The 23,815-nt window shown below is 46.2% G+C and overlaps 1 protein-coding gene across 5 annotated transcripts in view; it reads left to right on the forward strand.

Moving 5' to 3' along the window:
• LOC126535934 (uncharacterized) overlaps positions 1-23,815 on the forward strand; it is a 169,006-nt gene that overhangs the window by 81,806 nt on the left and 63,385 nt on the right. For all 5 annotated transcript variants that reach the window (XM_055073355.2, XM_055073356.2, XM_055073354.2 and 2 more), the window contains 3 exons: positions 12,397-12,518; positions 20,531-20,963; positions 22,664-22,883. In XM_055073355.2, coding sequence (XP_054929330.1) covers positions 12,397-12,518; positions 20,531-20,963; positions 22,664-22,883 — 775 coding nt within the window. The remainder of the gene's footprint in view (positions 1-12,396; positions 12,519-20,530; positions 20,964-22,663; positions 22,884-23,815) is intronic.

Raw genomic sequence — 23,815 nt, forward strand, 5'->3', positions numbered from 1 at the left:
GAGTTTGCAGAACAGAATAATATGTGGATAATGAATACCTTCTTTCGCAAGTGGGATAGCCGAAAGTGGATGGGGAGGAGCCCGAATGGCGAGACGAGAAATGAAATAGACCATATACTCTGCGCTAACCCTGGCATCATACAAAATGTGGACGTGCTCGGCAAGGTGCACTGCAGTGACCATAGGATGGTAAGAACTCGAATTAGCCTATACTTGAGAATAAGAATGGGCTGGTGTGCGTTTTGCAGGCATTCTCAGATCATGAACAGCAGGTTGCCATTATCCCTCAAGAGAAAAGTGTATAATAGCTGTGTCTTACCAGTACTCACCTACGGGGCAGAAACGTGGAGGCTTACGAAAAAGGTTCTACTTAAATTGAGGACGACGCAATGAGGTATGGAAAGAAGAATGATGGGTGTAACGTTAAGGGATAAGAAAAGAGCAGATTGGGTGAGGGAACAAACGCGAGTTAATGACATCGTAGTTGAAATCAAGAAAAAGAAATGGGCATGGGCAGGACATGTAATGAGGAGGGAAGATAACTGATGGTCATTAAGGGTTACGGACAGGATTCCACGGGAAGGGAAGCATAGCAGGGGGCGGCAGAAAGTTAGGTGGGCGGATGAGATTAAGAAGTTTGCAGGGACAACATGGCCACAATTAGTACTTGACCTGGGTAGTTGGAGAAGTATGGGAGAGGCCTTTGCCCTGCAGTGGGCGTAACCAGGCTGCTGCTGCTGCTGCTGCTGATGATGATGATGACTGACATGCAGTGAAACACTGACAGAACATGAGGACATGAAATACTGACACATTATGTAACAAAATTGCGTTAATGGTGCCGTTTCTGGCGCCACTGTTTTGATCGTCGCAGTGCCAATAATGGCTCCGGTTTTGAGCTTTGCTGCTCAGTTAAGCACCCACCAGATGAAACGGGGGGCGGAGATGAGGACTTGACATGTGAGCCTTCTAACTCCCTGAAGCGCCCGTCAGGTGACTCTGAAGGTGAAGAACAAGAATCAAAAGAATCCCAAGGTTCACTGATGCGCTCCTCAGACACAGCTGGGAGCGAAGTATTATGAGGAACTGCATGGGAGCACGAAGGTTCGTAGACATGAGCGTTATGTTCTTCAATGAAAGCATGGGGACCGGGCACATCAGTCATGTGTTGTGAAGGTGCCTGCATTGAACCAGTCGGTTCAGTTATACGCCTGTCAGGCAAAATAATATGTTGGCTGGGCACTACAGCCGAACGTAGAAGTGGTGCCTGAATAGAATCCTAAGATCCTGTGAAGCGCTTAGCAGTCGACGCTGCGAGCAGAGCATTTTGACTGGGCATGTCAGTCAGCATAAGTAATCGTTCATGGTTATATTGCGCTTAGTTTTACACTGATGATATTAAGTGAAGGACAGGACGTGGACGGACATAGCGCAAACTACCAACTGTTTGAACGGTTGGTAGTTTGGATGTAGCCAAACTACCAACTGGTGACGACATGTGATCATAGTCTTTTTATATCCCCCCCCCCCCCCCGCGCCATATCTCCTTGTATATAAGCGCTTTCTTTAACAGTATTAAACAGTTGGTAGTTTGCGCTACGTCCATCCACGTCCTGTCCTTCACTTAATATCGTCAGTGTAAAACTAAGTGTAATATAACCATGAACGTTCACCAACTAGCCCCCTTCATTGCTTTACTATAAATAATCGTGCCTGACTCTCTTGCCTTACGGCTGAACATGAAACACTAATTCGAGCTATTTTACGAGCTGTATAAGAACACACTCGCGAATGAGAAGAACTGCACTGAAATGCGGAATTCACTGAAGGCATATCTGAAGTAATTGCATCTGACTGTTTTGCAACACAATTGGTAAGAAGATTATATGCCTTAGCATGCGTGCGACTATAGAAATACTTGGTAGGAATGCGCTCAACACGCAAACTCACCTGTGATGTAGAGTCCACCTGGGTTTTACGTGGAGCTTGCCATCACGATGCTTTTACTGGGATGATGCTCGCTGGCGTCAGTTGGACGGAACTTCAGACATGGCATATTTCCAAAGTCAAATGATGTGTGTAAGTCCACTAAGACAGAACTTTCCAACCCTCTACACTGGTTCACTCTCGCTGATGGTGTAGTCTAACAGGTGTTGGCCTGCGGCGCACTGCTGAAGTCTGCTGTAATGTACAAGTTCAGTGAAGTCCGACGACGTTCTGTCCAGCGGGAACCAATGTCGAAGTCCGGTGGTGAAAATGAGGCTTGGACGCAAGACAAAGTCGATCCATCGATCACTGCCTTGAGTGCCTTAATAGTATCAAGTCCCAGAAGTGACGAACCAAGTTCAGTCACGTGAAAGTTCACCAAAGCTGACTTGTTTTGGTACTCGATGGTCGCAGAGAAAATTCCCAAATTCTGCACCACTTGCTCTGAGTAGTTTTGTATGAATAAATGCGATTGCAGGAGGCGGATGTATGAAAAGTACTTCTTGTACTCACGAACATTCATGAGTGAGACGATTGCCCCTGCGTCGATCATCAAGGGAAGAGTAACATCGTTATCTTGTACGGGAACGTGCATAAGCGATAGGGTGCCGACCGCGTATTGGATGTGTACAATGGTCGTTGTCTTTAGGGTAGTATTCTCTTGCATTTCCAGCTCGTTGACTGGTCCTGCTGTACTTTCTGATGAACGACACATTTGAAAAAATTGTCCCTTCTTCCCGCATGTCTGACAGAACTTTTGATAGGCAGGACAATCCGGAAAATTCGCCCAGTGCTGCGGCGAGCTGCAGTGGAAACAGCCGCCGGGCCGAGGCGACGGATCAGAGGCAGAGGAGGCGCCCGGTTGCCTCCATCCCTTTCGGGGTGGTCCACCTCCTCGCTCTCAGCGTCCGCCATCTCGGCGCGGTCGGGGGAAAGTGTCTGTCTGCTGGCCGCCATGTTGTAATGCAGTCGGGCGGGGAGGATAACCGCCATCTTGGAACAGTGTGGAGCGGTGAATACCGCCATCTGGAAATGCAGTCGAGCGGGAAGTATAACCGCCATCTTGGAACAGCACGGGGTGGGGAAGACCACCATCTTGAAATGCAGTCAGGCGGGGAGGATAACCGCTATCTTGAAGGTCCCGAGGAAGGCAAGACTGGTCGCGACTGCCATATTGAGGTTGATGACGCTTTGAAATGGCGTCTACTTGTAGAGTGCCGAGCTTCTCCATGATTTTATCAGTACGTTCTTCTTGTGCAATCTCCAGTGCCTTTTTAGCAGTGAAGTACTCGCTGAGTTGGATGAACCTGCGGCGAAGCTGTTGCGATTGCAAGCCGCACAGAATTTGAGGTTGGTGGCGGTGCTGAACTTGCAGGATTTGGAGAGCCGCTGCACGTCTTGTATGAACTCGGTAGTAGTCTCCACCAAACTCTGGACTCTGTGCTTAAAATGGGCGGGGCTGCAAAATTCATCTTCTTTAGTCAAAAAGGGGTTATCGAGCACTTGAAGCACCTCTTCATAAACGTCACGTGGCGCCACGTCCCCTGTCCCTTCATCTGCCTCAGCCTGTGTCTTGACGATGTTATAGTAGACGCGGACGCCTTCCACCCCCAGCGCGTTGAGGAGAAGCGCTTTTGTGTTCTGGCATAGCGGTCCTGGCGTTGTCGTCGACGTATGCAGGTAGGCTCGATGTAGTTGGATCCTTGTCGCCAAACTGTTACGTCGGCGTGGCCACCATGCATGCCATGCCGAGCACGTTGGGCACGCCAGGACGGCGGCCGGAGAGAAGCACAGAGATGCAGACGAAGACCAAGGCAGAGAGTGTTTATTATAGTGTGCATGCCTTAAATAGGCTGAGTTTCGGTACGTAAGTGCTCCCTGAGGGTGGTTTAGAGACGGTTTCAATTTTGAAACCCCGATACAACATGCGCCACCATTGCATTGCACTACCGTTGCAGGTGGCGACAGTGATGAATATCATTCAAGGTTCTGCACGTGGTTCAGCTCTGCCTGGTGGGTGGTGTACGGCGCACTGGATGGTGTACGGCGCAGCGCAAGTGCATGGTGGATCGGGCAGCATGCCTCGTTGCACGCCTCATTGTGCATTCTCTGCTGAAACACATGGATGACGTGGCACATGATGTGGATGTCAACAGAGGCGACATACTTTGCCTCACGAATATATGGATGAGGCTGGATGACAAGAGACAGATCACAGGATGCTCATTCGTGTGCACCGCTCAGCGACCTGACAACATCACTACTGGCATCGCCATATATGCTAAGCCATATATGCTAAGCATATATGCTTCAACTAAGACCCCTCCAGCTCGGAGACTGCTTCGGTGCAGACGGATTGATGTGTGCCGTTCGTTGAAATGGGACTCGTGGTTGTGGGCGTATACGTGGCACCAAATCGGTCTCAAACAGAAGACGTGGCAGTATTTATGTACAGGAATCTGCCTTTGTCTCTACGCTGCGGCACGTCTATGCTCATCGTAGGAGATTTCATTGGGGATGCATGTTCAGTGTAACAGCACTAAACTCGGCAACATTTCATCGCAACACTAAACTCAGCAACAATTGGCACTCTTTGGCCATACTTGGCCCTTGCCCCACAAGACACCACATATCATCATCATCATCAAACTCGGCAACATAACTCGGTGACACGCTCAGCGACAAGTACTAATGCTCTCGCATTTACACATGCCTAGGTGCCCCCATAGTTTTTGATATTCAAGTCAATATTCGTCTTTCTTTCCTTGATTTGATTCGACATTTGATTCGAAATCTACTATTTGGTATTCGCACGCCCCTAGAAATAAGCACTGCCCCAGTGGCCAGATGCCATTCTGGCATTTCAGTTTCTGCTGCATGAGTAAGAACCCTGAAAGGCCAATTATGGTCATGGCCGAACAGTTTTAAGTGACAGAATTAACAGTCAAGCTTTCTGCACGCAATGTCATTAAGCACCACTCATAAGTAATGGATTTGCTTGCTCCCACAGGACCTGCGTGCAACCCCTGAGTAGCTGGCTGTGAACATCTGTGGCCATGTCACCTGCTATGTGGTACCCTAGTTCCCAATATTTAAACCTGCTACGCTGCTACGTATGGGCGGGGGGGGAGAGGCGTCACTAAGAGACAGACTAACAAACAGCCACACAACATTACGAACTCGCTAAAAGCTTTTATTGTTGCAGCACTGTCCAACATTAGCACGTGCTATGTGATTCGAGCATGCTGCCGTAATCAAGTCGAAATCAGTCAGTAATTACAGCCAAAGATAGTTTTATTCAACACCCTTAGAAAACATTAAAAAGAAAACCTACATAAACAATTTGGAATTACTATTTTGATTCGTGACTAAAATATTATTGCTAATATGCAGTCATCATTATGTTCCCAAATACCTTGCACACCCGGACAACATTGATGTACTATTGTACACCACTCTGAAATGTACCGCTGACTTGCGAGTTCTGCAAAACCCTTGTTTTTGGCGCAGAGATAAGGATTTGTAAACCTAGTACTGTTTATTTTATGAAACTTACAGATTTCTGGCAATATTTATAAAAAGTTGAGGCCCTCAATCAAAATTCTGCATTCTAGAATCACTATAATTGAACTTTTCTCTTGAATGCGACAAACTTCATTTCACACCCAATCCATTTAATCTTGTACTACAGTAAAACCTCGTTAAACTGTACCTGCTTAAACAATAGTTTCGTTTTAAAAGCAGTAAAGTCAAATCCCCGACTCAGCGGCCATTAAACATAAGGTGTTTTGTATCCGCATAAACCGTACCAGCTTATTGCGTACGTATCAGTTAAAATGTAGTGTTTCCACTTTTTGTCATGCAAACACACGGTGCATCGTCTCCATCGGGCAGCCCGTAAGGAACAACAAGCCCCAGAGATCAGCACAACGGCCTCCAAGCGCCCTGTGCATTTGCACGTCAGGCCACATCATCATCAACATCATTTTGGCGCCCTGTCAGAGAACGGTGCGGCGTCGTGCAAGCGAGAACTCGCGTCAAGCTGAAACTCAGATAAAAAATACGCCGGGTGCTCAGCATAGAAGAAAAAATTAGACATCGTTCTTGCTATCGAACGTCACACTAAAAAGTCGGCACTGGCACGAGACATGAGTCTATTGTTGACAACGGTGTGTGGCATTTGGAATGTAAAGAAATTGCTTGTCAGCACTGCTGCGACCGCGAAGAGATGTCGGCTACGAGGTTCGACTTTTCGCCATCGTTGCCTCTGTTGTTGTCGAAGTGTCGTCTAGCGACAGTGATAAGGACGACACGGAAAACAACAGCATGGGCGATTCAGGTCCGGCAGTGGCAGAAGCTGCGCGTTACGTCAGCCTACCCCGCAATGAAAAGGTGCCCCGCAACTTCTGCAATGCTACCGCACCTGTGCACAGAGAATATGCAATGCCAACGAAGAATCTGTCATGCGAGTGTTTGCCGAGAAGAGGGGGCTGGCTGAAAAGCTGGCTCACAGCTTCAGCAAATTTGAGGCTGCTGTCGCCGCTGCTAGGCCGCTGCGGCATCAAACGAAAATAACACGTTTGTCACGCAAAGTAAATAAATACGGCATGTTTTTTCCCCTTTCATCGCACTCTCTCTGAGTTCCGTTTTCGACAGGTAAGTGGGCGATCTCATGCTATTTTGGTTAAGCAGTACTACTGTTTATTAGTACATACTTTTCCGAGCTCTGGCCAACTACGGTTTAACGAGGTTTCACTGTAGTATGAGCACATCAAGGGCGAGCTTCCCGCTGCGACATGCTGTCCGTAGTTGTCCCCGGCTAAACCTAATGAACTTTGCCGCATCCGCAGCTGGCAACCAAAATTGTGGTTTGGTACCGAGCCTTCCCAGCAGCTGTACAGCATTTGGAAACTGGAAGAACCACTTTGACAATAAAAGTCACAAGCGACAGCATGATTGTTCATGGCTGCCACGCATGTTTCCTAGACATTGCACATGTGAATCAGTCTAAAAAACATTGTGCAAGACATCATACAGCCTCCAAAATTTGAGTTGTGATTGGTTCAGATGGCGGTGACCCGAGGATGTTCAAATAATCATCCAGGTCCGAAAAAGCATTGGTAGGCAACCTATTTCCGTTTACCGGACACTTGATTAAAAATAACAGGTGATGGGGAAACCAAGTGTGTTTCTTCTTGTGTGACTCTACAAACAAGGGTTGAAGCTTGCAACATCGTATCACACTCCATACAATGCCTACATGTATCTCCACAATGCATGTGTGCCTAAACTGCGCCTCACTGCTTCTCTCACAAAGCTAACACCTGACTGAGAGCTCAAGGTTGCCATGTGATCGGCTGCCACGGTCATTCACAACAGCAGTGCCATGTGGGTCAGTGCTCTCCTTGGGGAAAAATGAATGAAGCTGTAGTCAGTTTAAATTAATAGGTTCTAATACTTGGGTGTTTGATATACTGGGTGCTTTTGCACAATTAATATACACGGGATTACGATGGGACCACAGCGTTGATATTAATTAATTGGAAGTTCAAATTACTGAGATTGTGCTGTATATCTTTTTGTGTGGTTTTAATAAAGTCTTTCAGTTGCGAGGTAGCCCCGTGGTCCAACTTCTTTCTTTTGTGCTCTGCTTAGCAGCTATGACATCACTAGCCACCACCAACTAGCCCAAATTTCAGTTCTAGAACAACAGAACCTTGTTGATATGATCCTGTTTTGTACGATTTTCTGGTGCCAATGTTCACGATCGAGAACACACACACACACACACAAAAAATGACCCAATGCTGTTATGCTTGTTTTCTACTGCTTAATATGTTCCTGGAAGACACAATCTTTTACCACCAACATTCAGTTCATTGTCAAAATGCAATCATATAATATGTTATCTGGCCATTAGATCCCATATGAAGAAATAAAGGCACGAAGCACGTGCAGTTGAGAGCAGTAGGCACCGCCGTAGCAGCTTCTCCACAGTACTCGCCTATCCATGTCACATGAAAATGCCAGCACACACTCATTCATCTCTTTCGGTACCAGCAAATCTCATGGGTTGTCGCACATCACATTCACAGTTATCATCACCAAGCCTACTGTGATAAGCATCTTCACCTATGTGTTTCATAGCGCATGGCTGTAGTGCCAGTGGAAGCATTCTGCACGCTTTTAATAGGCGATAACGTAAATGCACTGCCGTTCCCTCCTGCAGGTGGTGAGAGGTTAGCATCATATTTCGCTCTAGTGGCCTTGTATTCCGGTGTTGCCCACCAGCTCGATTTCGTTTCGATTTCCCGTTGCCGTATTAAAACACTATGCGATAGGAAAATGACAGCGTATGTCACGGGCCACTTGGGCCACACCAGCTCGACGAATGTTGACGTCTCGCTCCACAAGATTTCTCGACGAGTGGGCGTATCAAAACTTCCCCCCAGAATGCCCTGCCCGATTAAGCTGCTGACCTAGGCCAAATTTGAGTGGCACAAACCTAAGCTTGCCAAAGCCACTAAAATGACAGCGTGCGTCTTGGGCCACTCAGGCCCCACCAGCTCGGTGCACATGAGTGTCTTTTGCTGCAATGATTTGTGCAGTGCTTCGCATTACGTAGATGTCAACTACAGTTGAGTCTCCCAATTCTTTTAGTGACTTCAGATTTTAGTGACTATGTTTTGCTGGTTAGTACATTTTTTCACTAGCTTTTCTTACAGCACATATTAACGAGGTTCTACTGTACTTGCAGCTATGCACTTGTAAACACTGATGGTTTTCCACGGAGCTCATTTGTGCACAACACCACAGCATTGGGCAAAACATGGTCTCTAACATTGCACTTGTAATGTGGCATGTTTTTCCTTGTCTCAACAGGTGGTCGCATTACTCTGTGTGTGCTCTGTGAAATTCACTGGGTTGTGCAGCAAATGCACACACACACACAAAAATGCAGTGTGTCATCTGCTGCTGCATTCAAGCTACACGCTTCTTCAGATTGTTCAGGAGTTTCCAGGAGTTCCTCAGGCAGCACTGTAGTTCTTCCAAAGTTTTCTAGTAGTATCAGGGAGTTTTTGTCAAGCTCATGTGGGCGTCACTTAACATGTACATTTATTGAGGAGTCAGGGGCTCATAACTCAAAAGCTTTGAAAGCACTACGAGGACAAAGAACGCAACGACAGGACCCATCCTGTCATTATGTTCTTTGTACTCATTCTGCTGTTTGTAGTGATTGAGTGAAGGGAGCCTGAGAAATCTGACGATTTTTATTCTTTCTTCATGTCTGAATGGCAGCTATGCTTACAATTGCCTGGTTTATTGAGTCAGTATCTTCTTTTCTACCTCTTACCTTCATCCATAATAATTACTCAACTTCCACACGCATATTACAGAATGTGCACCAAGGACACTTGTTCATAAGCCATCAGTGAAGCCATCACTTCTCCTGTGCTCCTTCAGTACATCTAGGAGTGACCATTTCAATATATATATATATATATATATATATATATATATATATGGCTAAACCTCGATATGATGAATTCAATGCAGTCAAATCTCAAAACATAACAAACCTCGATTTAAGGAGGAAATTCATGATGTAACAAACTATTTTTATTTCCCGACCTTAGCGCTGTGCCATTTGTTGTGTAACAACTTGCGGAGGCCGTGGCAGCTTGGAGCGCTCAGAGAAACATAAGGGCTGACGATTCCTTTAGTGGAAGTAGAATGGGAAGGGGCAAGGATGTAGTAACTTAGGGAGGGGGAGGAGGGCAGGGGACAAGCACCTGTCTGCTCTCTCCCCCTAATGTGCCCATCTTCTCTCCTCTACCCATGCTGTCCATATGCGAGCCATGCACAGTATCTTGGAGGTAACCTTCGGCAAGTGGAAAGAGCAAGCCGAGATGGTTGGTGCCTTCATGCACATTTTGTTCCCGCACATCTAGTGTTGGCGACTGCATAATCTCAAGTTTCCGAGGCAAGGTGCAAAGCAACCCTTTGCCTTGCAACATCAAGTGTTCTTGGTCATTGCGTTATCTTTGCTTGAGCATGTGTGAGATCAATAAACCTACGAACCTTACTTCGTGTAGTTGTCTCTTTGGTATCACCATCAATGGTCCGTTCTTCTGGAAAAACTGCGACACTCCTGTTTTTTTTTGGTATTTATTTATTGAGACGGAATATCCGTATCTTTATGGACTTTTTGTTTTTAATTTGAGGGCGGCATCTGAAAACAGCTGCGAGTACTAAGCATTGTCAGCCATGGCGTCGAAGATTTATGGCGTCGTGTGACACCACACGCTAATGTTGGACGCTGTAATCCACGCCAATGCATTACTCTCAGCCCGATCTGCACCGCCTGCACTGGCACTTATAACCACGCTATTATGGCCCGACTTTCTTGTGATTTGTTTATAAGTGATTACTGACAAGATACTATCTACCAAGAATGTTCTGGGAATTTGTAAAATTACTTTACTACTGAAACTTTGAAACCTTGAAGTAACGAAATTCGCAATTTAATGAAGTTTTTTGCTACAAGTAGAATTTCGTTAAGTAGAACTTCATTATTTCGAGGTTTGACTGTAATGACATTCTCAGTATCACAAAGTATTTAACTTTTTATAACTTATTGTCCATAGAACACCATATGTATCTAGAGCCTCAATATAATGAAGTGTGTTTATACACAATTTCAATATAACAAAATTTCACTGCTGCCGTGAAGGAATACCGAGATAATAAATGGAAACTTCCACGTATGCAGATGGTCAAATGGTTGAACTAGACAAGTGGCCGCTTGCAACGCACCTCTCAAATCACGTGCTGCGCGACCAAGATCGACCACCAGAGCAGAGCAACATCATGTTCCAGATAAAGTTCAAGTGCCATAAGATCTTGCCGCACCCTGCACGCACACTGTGTGCTTTAACTGCTAGTGAAAGTGTGCAAGGGTGAGCCGAGGAGGAGGGTGGCTTGATAAGCGCCCTCTTCCTGCACAAACAGGGGGAAGGAGAGGGAGGGGAGCGAGCTCTTGGTAATGCAATGAAGCATGCGCAAAGGGAGGGGAGGGGGGGAGGAAGTGGGGGACAGATTGATGGGCGTCTTTTCTGATGCGGCCGTGGCTGTGCAGGATTCTCGGCATGTCCGAGTGCATAGGCAGTCCTTGTGCCCTGTTTTATAGGTAATGTGCTGTGTGTGCAAAGAGCAGGTGTGCTGAGATGGTGTGCTATGTGCACTGTCTTCCCACGTGCTCAGTACTTGAGGTTGCGCAATGCTGAGTTCCGGAGACGCGTTGAAGCAAGATGCAGATGAAGCATTCATTCCCCACTGCTGGCTCTTTTCATGATGGCACCATCCCACTGCAGACAACACTATCAACTGCAGGGGCAGAGCGGATGCGAAAGCATCGCTGGCTTCGCTTTGTACCGCCAGTGTGAAGATATCCTCAACGTGGCATGAAACCGTATTTTTTGTCACAGACTCAGAAATCTAGCAAGACTAAATTTTTTCGCATTCACATTTGCTCCTTGTGATTGCCGAATAATTAGGAAAATTTGTAGCCCCTTCTGTGTAAGAAAAATCCATTGCTGACTGTACTCATTTGCATAAAAGATTGAATTATAATGTAATGATATTTCGATATAATGAAGTAAATTGCTAATGACTTTGTTATATCAAGGTTTAACTGTAGTATGATGAAACTTGCACAACCTCCACAATATTTGTTTCCTTGTATCTTCTTTGTTGTTCATCCAGCTTAATTGCTGCAATATTGGGTGCTTATCTATTTTGTTTCTTGCTTGAAATGTGGACTCTTTTGCAGTCGGCACCTACCTGTGTGCTCAGCTTTAGAAAGGCATTGTTAATTGAGTCTACCAATGAACGTAAATCATGTGAGGCTTTTTGCTGTGCACCAGTACTTTCTAATACTGCCTCGTGCATTGTACAAGCTACCTTTTGTGGGCTCTTGTGGTGGCTTGTTAAGTGACTTGGCTGCCACACTTGGGCACTACTGGCCTGCTGATACAATGGTGTCACCTGTGGCTCTCACCAGCTCCAGTACTGCATAGACATCGAAATCACACAAAGGATACCTACACCTTGTGGATTCCCACAGAAGTAACTCATGATAAACAGAAACAGCATGACAGCAAAAAAGACAGAACAGGCGTGAACTTGCGATTCATGTGCAAATCCCCACGAAATTAGCGCATGACTTACTTAAACAGTGCTTCTGGCTTCTGCTCGCAGCGTCTGCAATAATTTTTCCAAGCTGCTTTGTGTTTAAGGGCACCTTGGGAATAGTATTCTGAAAGGGGACATTTATGAAGAGATACCTTTCTATGCCATTTTTCTGCCTATTAATAAAATGTCTTGGCATTTCTTTCTTATTTTGTGCAGCTGCAAGACAAGGTCATGCAGATGTGGTACTTCTGCTTCTCAAGGCCAGTGCCAATCCTGACCATGCTGACAATGAGGGCTGGACACCTTTACGGTCGTCGGCATGGGCAGGACATGGACAGGTAATGCTCTTGTTGTGTAGGAAACAGTCTGGTTACAACAAATTTTAGGGGGAAGTCGAGCTTGCTTCATCACATCCATTACCTCGTTATAACGTTTTTTTGCCTGCGCTACCAATATTGCCCACCAGGTACCGTATTTACACGATTGTAAGTCGACCACTTTATTTAAATTTGAAAATCTGAAGTGGGGGGGTCGACTTACAATCGAAACCAAAACATGGCACCGCCAAAAAAGCGAGACCAACAGGAGCTACAACGTAGTTACAATTTTGTTTGCTTTATGGCCGTACCCGTAACTTTTCACTATCCCGCTTGTTTGTTCGTTTTTCGGAAGGGTTTTTCAACATTTTTGAGTTTTACAGTGCACACAACACTCATGGGGGGGTGTCGATAGTTGATGGAAGCACCGCTGTTCCATTCGCGGCGGCACCCTTAGAACGGCAACGCTTGCAGGGGGTATCGGTAGTTCATGGAAGAGCAGACACCGCTTGTGGGTTTCTTTTTCCCTGTTGCTCGCGGGTTTCTCTTTCCCTGCCGGCTACGTGCTACTTCTATGCTTCCTCAGTCGTCACGAGTGCTCCAGGCTCACTAATCATTCGGCACTCGTTCACAGCAGCGTTCAAGCCATCCTTTACGCCGAAGAAACAAATCACTGCGCAGCGGGCCGCAAGTTCGATGTTTCTGAACTGGTGGTGCGTGAGTGGTGACTGCAGCGAAGCGAAATTTTCACCTGTGACGGCAAGTGAGGAATTTCCCACGTGCCGAAGTCTGGACGCTTTCTGGAGCTGTGGGCTAAGCTTGCGGTGTATGTCACTGAAATGCATGATTGGTTCCTGCCACTGAAGTGCGACATGGTCATGAAACAAGCCCGGATATTCGTCTTTTAAGGACCTGCTCCACCGTGAGTACGAGTGGCTGGCGGCAGAAGACCGCGAAATTACGCCAACCAAACCTGTCAAAAAAGCCTCCCTGACGGCTGCGTGTGGTTAGGTGCATTCGGCATGGGCTGCTGTTCCACAAGATGTCGTGGTGTGGTCGTTTGCCAAATGTGAAATTTTGCTGGACGACGACGCGCTGTGGGACCGTAGCAACGATGACGATGGCAGCACTAGTGAAGACGAGTAGTCCAGTGACCACGTCAGCTACTAATAAATTTTCGTTATCGAATGCGCCCTCAGGTATGCTCTCCTTTTTCTTTTTTAGAATTAATTAATTAAGGCACTCGAACCGATGACCTTTGGTAGGAGAAAACAAGTAATGGGAAATGTCAAGTAATGTAATGAATGTCTCGGGAATGCGCAGGCATTCGCCTTCATCCTCGTTAGGTTATGTTAAATTGATTGTCAACTCTTTTTATTGGAACAGGAGGCCTATCACATTCTTGAAGCAGCATGTCGATTTACTCTCGCTGACAATCGGCTACTTGCAGTGACACACACAAGTTGCTCATTTTTTTTTCTGTGGCATTTACAACCCTTCAGATTCAATGTCTTGTTGGCAGCACCTGTACTGCACCTGGTAAGTACTTACCAGTACTTACCAGTAGGTAAGTACAAGCATGAGGCTTACAGACAGCTAAACAACCTTGAAGATTACCGCAATGTTCATTACTCTGACTAATGTTGTGATGTATGTGTTTGCCTGTATCACCCTGCAAGAACCCCTATCATTGGGGCTAGCAGTATTGTAAATAAAAAATGAATTATCAGGCAATCGTTAAAAGCAAATTTGAATGAGGAAAAAAATTATTTTGATGAATTTGAGAGTCCGCGACAAAAAATACGGTTCCACGTTGATGATATCTTCACATTGGCGGTACGAAATGAAGCCAGCCATGCTTTCACGTAGACTCTGCCCTGCGGCTGATAGTGTCACCTGCAGTGGGACGATGCTATCATAAAAAGTGCCATCAGATTACCCAACCTCCAGTACTAAACGGGCGAGAAGACAGCACACACGATGCCCCGCCATCTCGACATGAACATTTGCACAACCTTTCCCCATTCTTTGCAGACACAGCAGATTACCTCTAAAACAGGGCGTGTGATCTTCATATGCGCTCAGCCGCGCTGACAGCTATGCGCCGCCACGGCCATGCTAGAAAAGAAGACGCGTGCCCTTCTGCCACGTCCCTTGCATGTGCTTGATCTCGTTACTGTGAGTTAGCTATGCTACCCTTCACCCCTCCTTTCCCCTTGTTCATCGGCAAGATGCTTTGGAAGACAGCGCTCATCAAACCACCATCTTTTTCGGTGCACCCTCGCACACAAAGCACACAGTGCGTGGTACGCGATAGGGTCTTATCGCCTTTAGACTTTATATGGAACATGACGCTGCTCTGCTTTGACCCACGCTTTCTTTTGCTGAGTAGTTCATCACTGCAGCAGATGCTTACAGGCCCGCAGAGTTGGTTACATGGCACCTTTGCTCTCGCAACTTCGTTTTCACGCTTGGCGGACCGCTACCTGGTTAGCCCTAGCGCAGCAGGTGCTTGGACTCGGATCATTCTTGCGGTGAGCTTTTGCCTGCAAGCCATGACTATCGCACTGTGTTGTATCTTGGGCTAATAAACCCCTTTTTGTTGGTGATCTTATTCCAGAGCCTTCTCTGCGCCATGTCGGAGAGCTGGCGAACCCTGCCGTAGTGCCTTTGTGCATTGTGGAGTGGAGGAGTGTCCTGCCCTTTCCTAACCGTTGCTCGTGCTGTGAACCTTGTGCAAACCCATCTCCACATGTTCTATGGACAAGAAGTAACAAAAAGTTAAATACTTTGTTATATTGAGAATTTCGTTATATCGAAGTTCGTTATATCAAGGTTTAGCTGGATTCGTGCTGTAGCAATGGCACTGTTTTAGCAGGCGCTGCCAACAAGACATTGAATCTGAAGGGCAGTAGATACCACAGAGAAAAAAATGAGCAACTTGTGTGTGTCACTGCAAGTAGCCGATTGTTGTCAGCGAGTGTAGATTGACATGCTGCTTCAAGAATGTGATACGCCTCCTGTTCCAATAAAAAAAGTTGACAATCAATTTAACATACCCTAAGAGGATGAAGGCGAAAGCCTGCGCATTCCCGAGACATTCATTACATTACTTGACATTTCCCATTGCTTATTTTCTCCTACCAAAGGTCGTTTGTTCGAGTGCCTTAATTAATTAATTCTATATTAATCAACTGGGCCTTAATTCACTTAGTCCTAATTAATGCCAAAAGTAGTGGGTTTGACTCTCGGTCTTCATGATGTGTATTGGAATCCATGATTATATTGCACTTAGTGTTACGCTGACGATTTTAAGTGAAGGACAGGACATGGACGTACGTTCAGCTACGTACGTCCACGGCCTGTCCTTCACTTAAAATCCTCAGTGTAACGCTAAGCGCAATATAATCATGAACGTCCACCAACTAGCCCCTTCATTGCTTTACTAAATTGGAATCCAACTTGGGAGATATGGCCGGTTTGCCCTGTGGGGATGCGCGACTCTCGCGCGTCCCCCGGTATGTTTTTCCTGCATAATGCATCCCCTGGTATGTTGGTTTTCCCGCACGGCTCGCGTGGCCTGGCGCCCGCGGCGGTTGGAGTGGTTGAGGCGCAGTACGAGAGATGGCACGAGTGTTTGCACTGCTAACGCCGCCGACAGGCGGGGTTACTGGGGTGCCGAAAGACAAGGCACTTCCTCTTTGGTTCGAGATCGTCAAGGGGCGCGGACGTCCCGCGCGGGCGCCGACCCATGCTTCTGCGAGACTGTCTCGCGTGGCCGCTTTCGAACGCGCCACCATTCGCGTGACCGTACACGCGAACGACCAGGCGTTGGGATCCAGCATGGGGCGAACATATTCGCTCGCTATCCGGTCGCGGTGAATCGAACTTCTAGATTTGTCGCGCGCCCATCGGCATGTTTTGGGGATAGCGACTCGGCTAGCAGGCATTGATCTATGAAAGGTGCAATAAATGCCCTTGTGATTATTTGCACTACTGTGTTGTCATTCCTTTGTCCCAAGTGCACACGGAGGAGTATCCCACAGCCCATATCTCCATGTTGGATCGTGGGTTCAAGTGCCTTAATTAACTTCACCTTAATTAACACCAAAGTTCGTGGGTTTGACTCTCTGCCTTCACTATGTCAAAATTGGAATCCAACTTGGACATATGGCCAGTTCGCCCATATCTGCAAGTGGGTTTGACTCCGACCAAGGTCGTGGTTTCGAGTACCTTAATTAAGTCTATCTTAATTAACTGTGCCTTAATTAACACCACAGGTTGTGCTGACGCTTCTTCGCCTCAGCTTCACGCTCTCTTATAAATAAATTGACGGTCCTGATTAACACCAAAAGTCACGGGTTCAACTCCCACCAAAGTTCGTCTTAGTTAACTCTACAGGTCATGGATTCGACTCCCTATAAATTTTGGTGCCATAACACCAGACGTCGCATTTTTTTACCCGTGAGCCATCTAAGGCTTTTACCTTAATAAGCTTTCGTCAAGAAAGTGTGGATGATAGGGGTCTGCAAATATAGAATATTAATAAATCTAATCAAGTAGTGACCATTCGAACAATTCGATTCGCAAATCGAATATCTACTATTCAATTTCTTGATAAAGTCGGTGGTGCAGAGACCCGCGCAGTACCACATGTCGAGTTCGCCGTGGAGCCCTTTGTGCTCAACGCTCCCCAAGCGAGCATTTCACTTCGTTTTCGGTGCAAAAAGAGCGCCGAGGGTGCTGTGGATGGGGCGCCCTGGTTGACGTGATAGTGTACTTTACTGTGAGCGCTCTCCGACATCGACCTTATGCAAGGATCGCATATAGCGCCTGAACGCTGAAATTGACAGAACGCATCGCGTCAGTTGGGGATGCCTCTGTCAGTATAAGGTTCATCAGGGTTGACAGGACCGATCGAAATGACAGTGCGAAATGGAAAGAGTGGAGAGAAACAAAATTAATGTGTATTTCATGAAGATCGAAGATTGCGCTGATTAGCTGCCGATAGGCACGCAGATCATGGCACGCAGATCATGGCACGCAGATCATGGCACGCAGACAAACTTCGCGCTGCTTCAACAGCCGTCAGCCTGCACGCGTGACCTCAAGACCAATCACATGAGCTACCTGTGTATAAACAACCGCGAAAAGCAGTCTGTGATGGCTTGCAGCCTTTATTACATTGGCCGGCAGCAAACTTTTGTCAAAGCCATACTACAGGCTTAGGCCATTACGCCTACTCGGTACCGCTGCATAGGGTGTCATCCACTAAAGTTAGTTTGATGCCAAATTGACACAGATCACTCGGAAAGCCAACAAACTGCGTCGCCAATGGAAGGGAGTGCATGAGATGGCAACAAAGTTGTTCACAGCTGCCGTCTTTGTGACACATGGAATGGCAGTCTCTCGTTACCGACACCGTTCGGTAGGTGCCCATGGCTTACCCCTCCCCCCCACCTCTCTTTCTTTTTATTTTTTTAGTTTCGAACAACCTGTCACAAGACTAGCTTTGAATTACAGGGCGGCCCCAAAGGTGTCGTGACCTGGCTGCATTGTATGCATTGGTGCGGATGGTGGATAAACGAAAAGGGAGGAGGGGGGGGGGGGGGAGGGTGCCATGGAAGTGTGCCATGACCCTGCAGAGTCTTGAATCTTTGACAGGTGGTAAAACACGCCGAACCTGACAATGAAACAGCACGGATGGCGCCTGGTCTTTGTGCTGGCTACTATAGTCATGTGATGTGCGGTCCTTTCGTCTGTCACGCAGATTGGCCTTGCGATAATCCACCTGCCTTAATGTTGGGACATTCCTTCTGTATTTTGTAGAAAAACTGGAAAGCAAAACTTTGTATGAAATAAATAAAAGATTGCTGCAAAACACAGCTCCACTATTAACCCTTTCAGGGTCAATGACGTAAATATACGGCACCGCGAACAAGTCCAAAATGGTCGATACCATATATTTAGAATGCCATCTGTACGTTTAAAAAGCACGCTAATTTCCTAATTTTTTTCTTTCCTGGCTTGTGCTGCCACTATGTCGAAATACAGGGAATTTTTTTCTCGTGCCTTCCTCTCTCGGTTTTCGTTGCATAGTCTGTTTTAGAGCTAGTTTGCTCCGGTGCCTCTATATAGTACCGCTCGTGCATTGGTACGCAAGTGGGCGGGCGGGCGAGTGGCGGTTTGGGTTTTGTTTTGCAGTCGTTTTTGGCTTCTTGCGCTTGCAAAACTGATGACTATTTTGTTACTAATTGCTCAAAGGGCGTCCGCCTGTTTCTCGCTTGTTTAGTGCTCATGGGGGTGCGCATAGGAAGGATGCCGTCGTGCATGCATTCCCTTTTCTTTTCTTCTTTTTAAAGACTCGCAAAAACTAATTGCCTCTGGTTGGCGATAAGATGAAGATTAGTGGAAGTTTGTCAGACGTATTGCATTTTTGATAGGCACACAATCACAGAATTCTCTTGAGTGTGCTCACCTGCGCAATTCGATTACGCTATGGATGTAAATATTCTTGTGTGCGCACCAATGCATCAAAATTTTATTTCTTATAAGTTTATTTCCAACACAAAATATTTTTTTCTTACTTTACGGTCACGCTATAAAAATTACGGTAAATTTCTTAGAACTGGGTCCCTCAGAAGAATTGGAATCTGCAATAAAAAAATCGTCCCTGGGCAGTCGCATACGGTGAAAAAAAATCAACCCTGAAAGGGTTAACTGAGAACCTTGTCAGTATTCAGTACAACAGAACATGCTAATTCATTAGTTTCAGAGGAAATGAAGCACTTCATTCAATTCAACAGAAACTCTACTCATAAAAAAGAAATATTTTCCAGACTTTCATATAATAGAACTGAGCTGTAATCAATGCTGGCATACTAATTTGGTGTTCCCTTTAATAAGAGTAGCTTGTACTGTATTTCTTGATTTCTATGTACCTATGTTACTGATAGCTGGTTACATTCTTGTTATGCAATACTAGGAGACTCCCGAGCATGTGCAACGCCATATGTTCTCGCCCATAATTAGTAAGCATTAAATTTTGTGAAAAATTTTCTCATATTCGATTTGATATTTGGCTTTGTTGTCTTCATTCGATTCGAAATCTGCTATTTGGTATTCACACACCCTTAGTGAATGCCTGTTTGCCTTTTTGCTGAGTGGCTCTTGGCATGAGATGTCTAAGTGATGTCTGTGCCGGGTTTTTAATTTTGTAGACCTAGGCCTTCTGCTAGTGGCCGCAGTAAATTCCACCCAACCCTCACTTGGAGTTTTATATTGCAGGTTGGATTTAATAAAATCACCTCATGCCATGACTGTACTTTGCTGAAAGACTGTGTGCAAGAAACGCTGCGAGATTCACAGGCCTGCACTGAATGCGTTTTTTTTTTTTCATGGTTACACATGAGTGGGAATAGACTCAGATGTCCTGCTAGCTGAAAGCCACTTTCAAATCTAACAGCATCTGCCTGGATCAACTCATTACCGATGAATGATGATTTGTCATAAGCAGCACATTGAACATTGAAATGGACATGCTGGGCGTCTTTATGCACGATTCGCAGAATAAGTGCACTGGTAGTGGCACAGTGCATATCCGTACAGGCTGGTTTGGATTTTTGCTGCATCAGTTTCTACCTTATCCTGAATGAAAACACACAAAAAGCACTTCAATGCATGCAAGGCACTGTGTGGTTGTGTGACTCAGTTTCTTAGGGTTAGCATTGGGTTCAATATATCAAAGACCATTCTACAGTGCGAGTAATTTGCAGTATTCATGTGCAAAAAGTAAGTAACTTCTTGTGCGTTCGACATGGCCTTGGAGAAATAAATCAGCAAATTCCCGCTCTTCACAATCTTGAGAGACTGTCCAAGACGTGCAGAGCTTTCAGATAAGCTTCAGGTAGGCATGTCCTATATATTTCGAATTATCAATATATTGAACTATCTCACGATCCTCTTCAGGTTACATATGTATCTTGGATCAACTAGTTTGGAAGGAATGAGCCACTGTCTGATTGTACCTGCAGGTTGTGGAAGCCCTGCTTGAAAATGGAGCACAGGTGGACTTAGCAGATGGCGAGCAGCGGACGGCACTGCGTGCTGCATCATGGGGAGGCCATGAAGAAGTTGTTGCGCAGCTTCTGGAGAAAGGAGCTGATGTGAATCGTGTAGATCGTGAGGGCCGCACAGCCCTCATTGCTGCTGCTTACATGGGCCATGCCGAGATTGTGGAGCGTCTGCTTGATGCTGGAGCAGAGGCCAACCATGCAGATGGAGATGGGCGCACAGCGTTGTCAGTGGCAGCACTGTGTGTGCGACCGTCTGAGGGCCACATTGGTGTGGTGGCTCTGCTGCTGGAGAGGGGCGCCAACGTGGACCATGCTGACAATGAAGGAATGACTCCTCTGTTAGTTGCAGCGTTCGAAGGTCATCGGGAGGTCTGCGAGCTTCTCTTGGATGGTGGGTTTATTACTGGTAATATTAGACAGCTTCAGCATGTCCAGTAGTCCACTAAATGCTGGCAGATCGGGCAGAATAACGAGCGAGCAGGGGTGGAAACATGAGTGGCCTGCACGGTTTGGCCACCTGAGGGCGCAGAACTCAGCCAGACAAACGCAGAGCTATTACGCAGTTACCAAGTGTCTTCTACTTCACCGATGCTGTAAATTTTTGGTAGTGGCATAATCGTGAACACGATTATGCCACTGCCGAACCCAAACCAAAGAGGAAGAGCCTTCTCCTTTCCGCGCCCAAGTAACTCCGCCGGTGGCGTTAGCAGGGCAACACTCGCTCCATCTCTCGTACTGTGCTTCAACCGGACTGACTGCCGCGGGCATCAGGCCACATGGCGAAGCTGGATTCCACGAGACGGGAGCTGTGCTGGAAAACAACATATCAGGGGTCGCGTGGGAGTCGCCCATCCCCACAAAGTATAGCTACCTAAGCAACATAGCCTGCTACACTATGCAAGTTCTCGTATAGTAAGTTTTTTGCCATGTATGACCGTATGTTATCGCATATGACACATCCACTCTAACTCACACTTAAACTCACACCCACTCTATCGCTCTCACATCAAGAGTAAGTGCACTCTTGAGCCAATGTGCTAAAGCATGGGTGATGGACCGCATCAACAGCGCATGAATGCTCGAAGCTGAACATTTTGTGGAGATCCACAGAGTAAGCGAGTGACTAGCAATAATGCGTCTTTCCCGAACTTTGCTGAAGTTCAGAACATCTACGTTGCAAGCCTGGTGTGTAGCAAGAACAAATCTACTGCAACTGAGCACAAGCGTTAGTGATTAGGCGGAAAATAAACAGTCAGGTCGTGACTATGCCGAAGAACGTTAGAGCCAGAAACATGTGAAGCCACTGCTTCAAAGTGATTGGCAAGTAAAGAACGTAGAACAAAAGACATTGATCCTGATTTAATTTAGAAGCAGAAAATTTGGACAGCTTGCACCGTTGCTTGCATGGTTCAGGCAGAGCATAATAAGCTCCGAACGTGCTTACATGCTTCTAAAGCTGTGGCCCAAACTTCACATTGTCCACCCAGTCACCTTCTACAATATCCGTTGAAACAGGTTTGCTTAGCTGCACCGGCATCCCGCACACCTATTGTAAACACGGAGGAAACGGGGGCAGCTGAGGCAAGCAGTGGCTGCATCACCACGAGATCAAACATGGCAGTGCCCACAGGGTCACTGTGAAAAGGCTCTATTGCTACCAAGAACCAGAAAAAGCTTTATTCGAAAAATGCTGCAGCTCCATGTCACGTTTTGTCATCTTCATGAAATTGCAAAATTGCATGCATTTTGCAAAACTTCTACTTCATGGCATAAATTTCTATATACATCACCTCTCCACAGCCAATCGGAGATCCAACATGGCAGATAATGGCAGCCGTGCAACCATGTGTGTCAAGAATAGCGCCTGTTTTAATTTCCCTTAAGCTTCAGAGTATAACATAGATTTACACACAGTTCTGTGTACTTGTAGAGATTGTGACAGCCATCTTGAGCCTTGCGTTATGGCTACAGCAGGCTAGTAAAGTACTTGGCTCAAGTATGCTAACCTAATTTCACTGAGCCCCTTCTAGGAATGCCTTGTTTACTGTACAACAGCAACTTGATAAATTGCTGCAAATACCTCTGTTGTAGCCGAGGCCGACTTGGACCATGCTGACCACAGTGGCCGAACTCCACTATTTGCTGCTGCGTCCATGGGCCATGCAGACGTGGTGGGCCTACTCCTCTTCTGGGGTGCCTATGTGGACAGCATTGATGCTGAGGGACGAACAGTGCTCTCCATTGCAGCTGCCCAAGGCAGTGTGGAAGTGGTGCAACAACTTCTCAACCGAGGACTCGATGAACTGCACAGGTTTGAAAATATTGTTACCCGCAATTTAGAATAAACAAAGGAAAGTTGAATCACATTTGATGATAATGACAGGAAATAATAATTAAAAAAGAGAAGAAAGAACAGTACATCACTGGATGCATGTAGTAGAATGTAGTGATTAGAGAGCTAAGGTCAATATTACATCCCCGTGCATTGTTTTGAAAGAACCCAAGCTTGGTGACATTGGCCAAATTATAAAGTGCTTTATATAAGTAAAGACAGCAAATTCATAGGTTGTACGATGTGAGACATGCTTACTCAATGGCCGGTCAACTATTGTGCATAAGTGACCTACTCTTTAGGTATAGTCAATAGCCTGGTTAATCCACTAGTTGTAAAATACCTTACGTTGCATTAATTAGTGTGCATACACTAATTAATGCAATGTTTCAATTAAAAAATAAATCTTTTTCTTGGGTCCCCCAAATTACACCCTTGCCTTATAACCAAATAAGCACGGTAAATGCCTGCTGTACCGTAACTGCTGCAACATGTGTCACCCCTTTGTTTCCATTCCGTTTTTCTTACTGTGCATAGTACATTGCTGTTCTGTTACTCTCTTTTTTCCTCATCATAGGCTCATTATAGATCTTTTGCATAATGCTGACACTGCTATGTGCACACTGGGTTCCTGGCACTATTGTGAAGGGTAGACATGCAGGCAAGTGCAGGACATGCTTAGAAAGTTTGTGGGCCACGCGCGCTCTACTACAGTTCTCATTCAGTTTGCTGCAGTGTTCTGACATACACATAGCATGTTCGCTGTGTGACATGGACCTGCGAGCCTAAACTTGGGTCTCCACATTGAGATTGGTTGAGTAGCTTGGCATGCTCCCGCATTTGTTGACTACTACAAAACAAAAACGGCAATGAGAGGAGGCCTTGACTGCAGGATCTACAACTTTTGTCCA

Source organism: Dermacentor andersoni, chromosome 4, assembly GCF_023375885.2.
Source record: "Dermacentor andersoni chromosome 4, qqDerAnde1_hic_scaffold, whole genome shotgun sequence".
NCBI lineage: Eukaryota > Metazoa > Arthropoda > Arachnida > Ixodida > Ixodidae > Dermacentor > Dermacentor andersoni.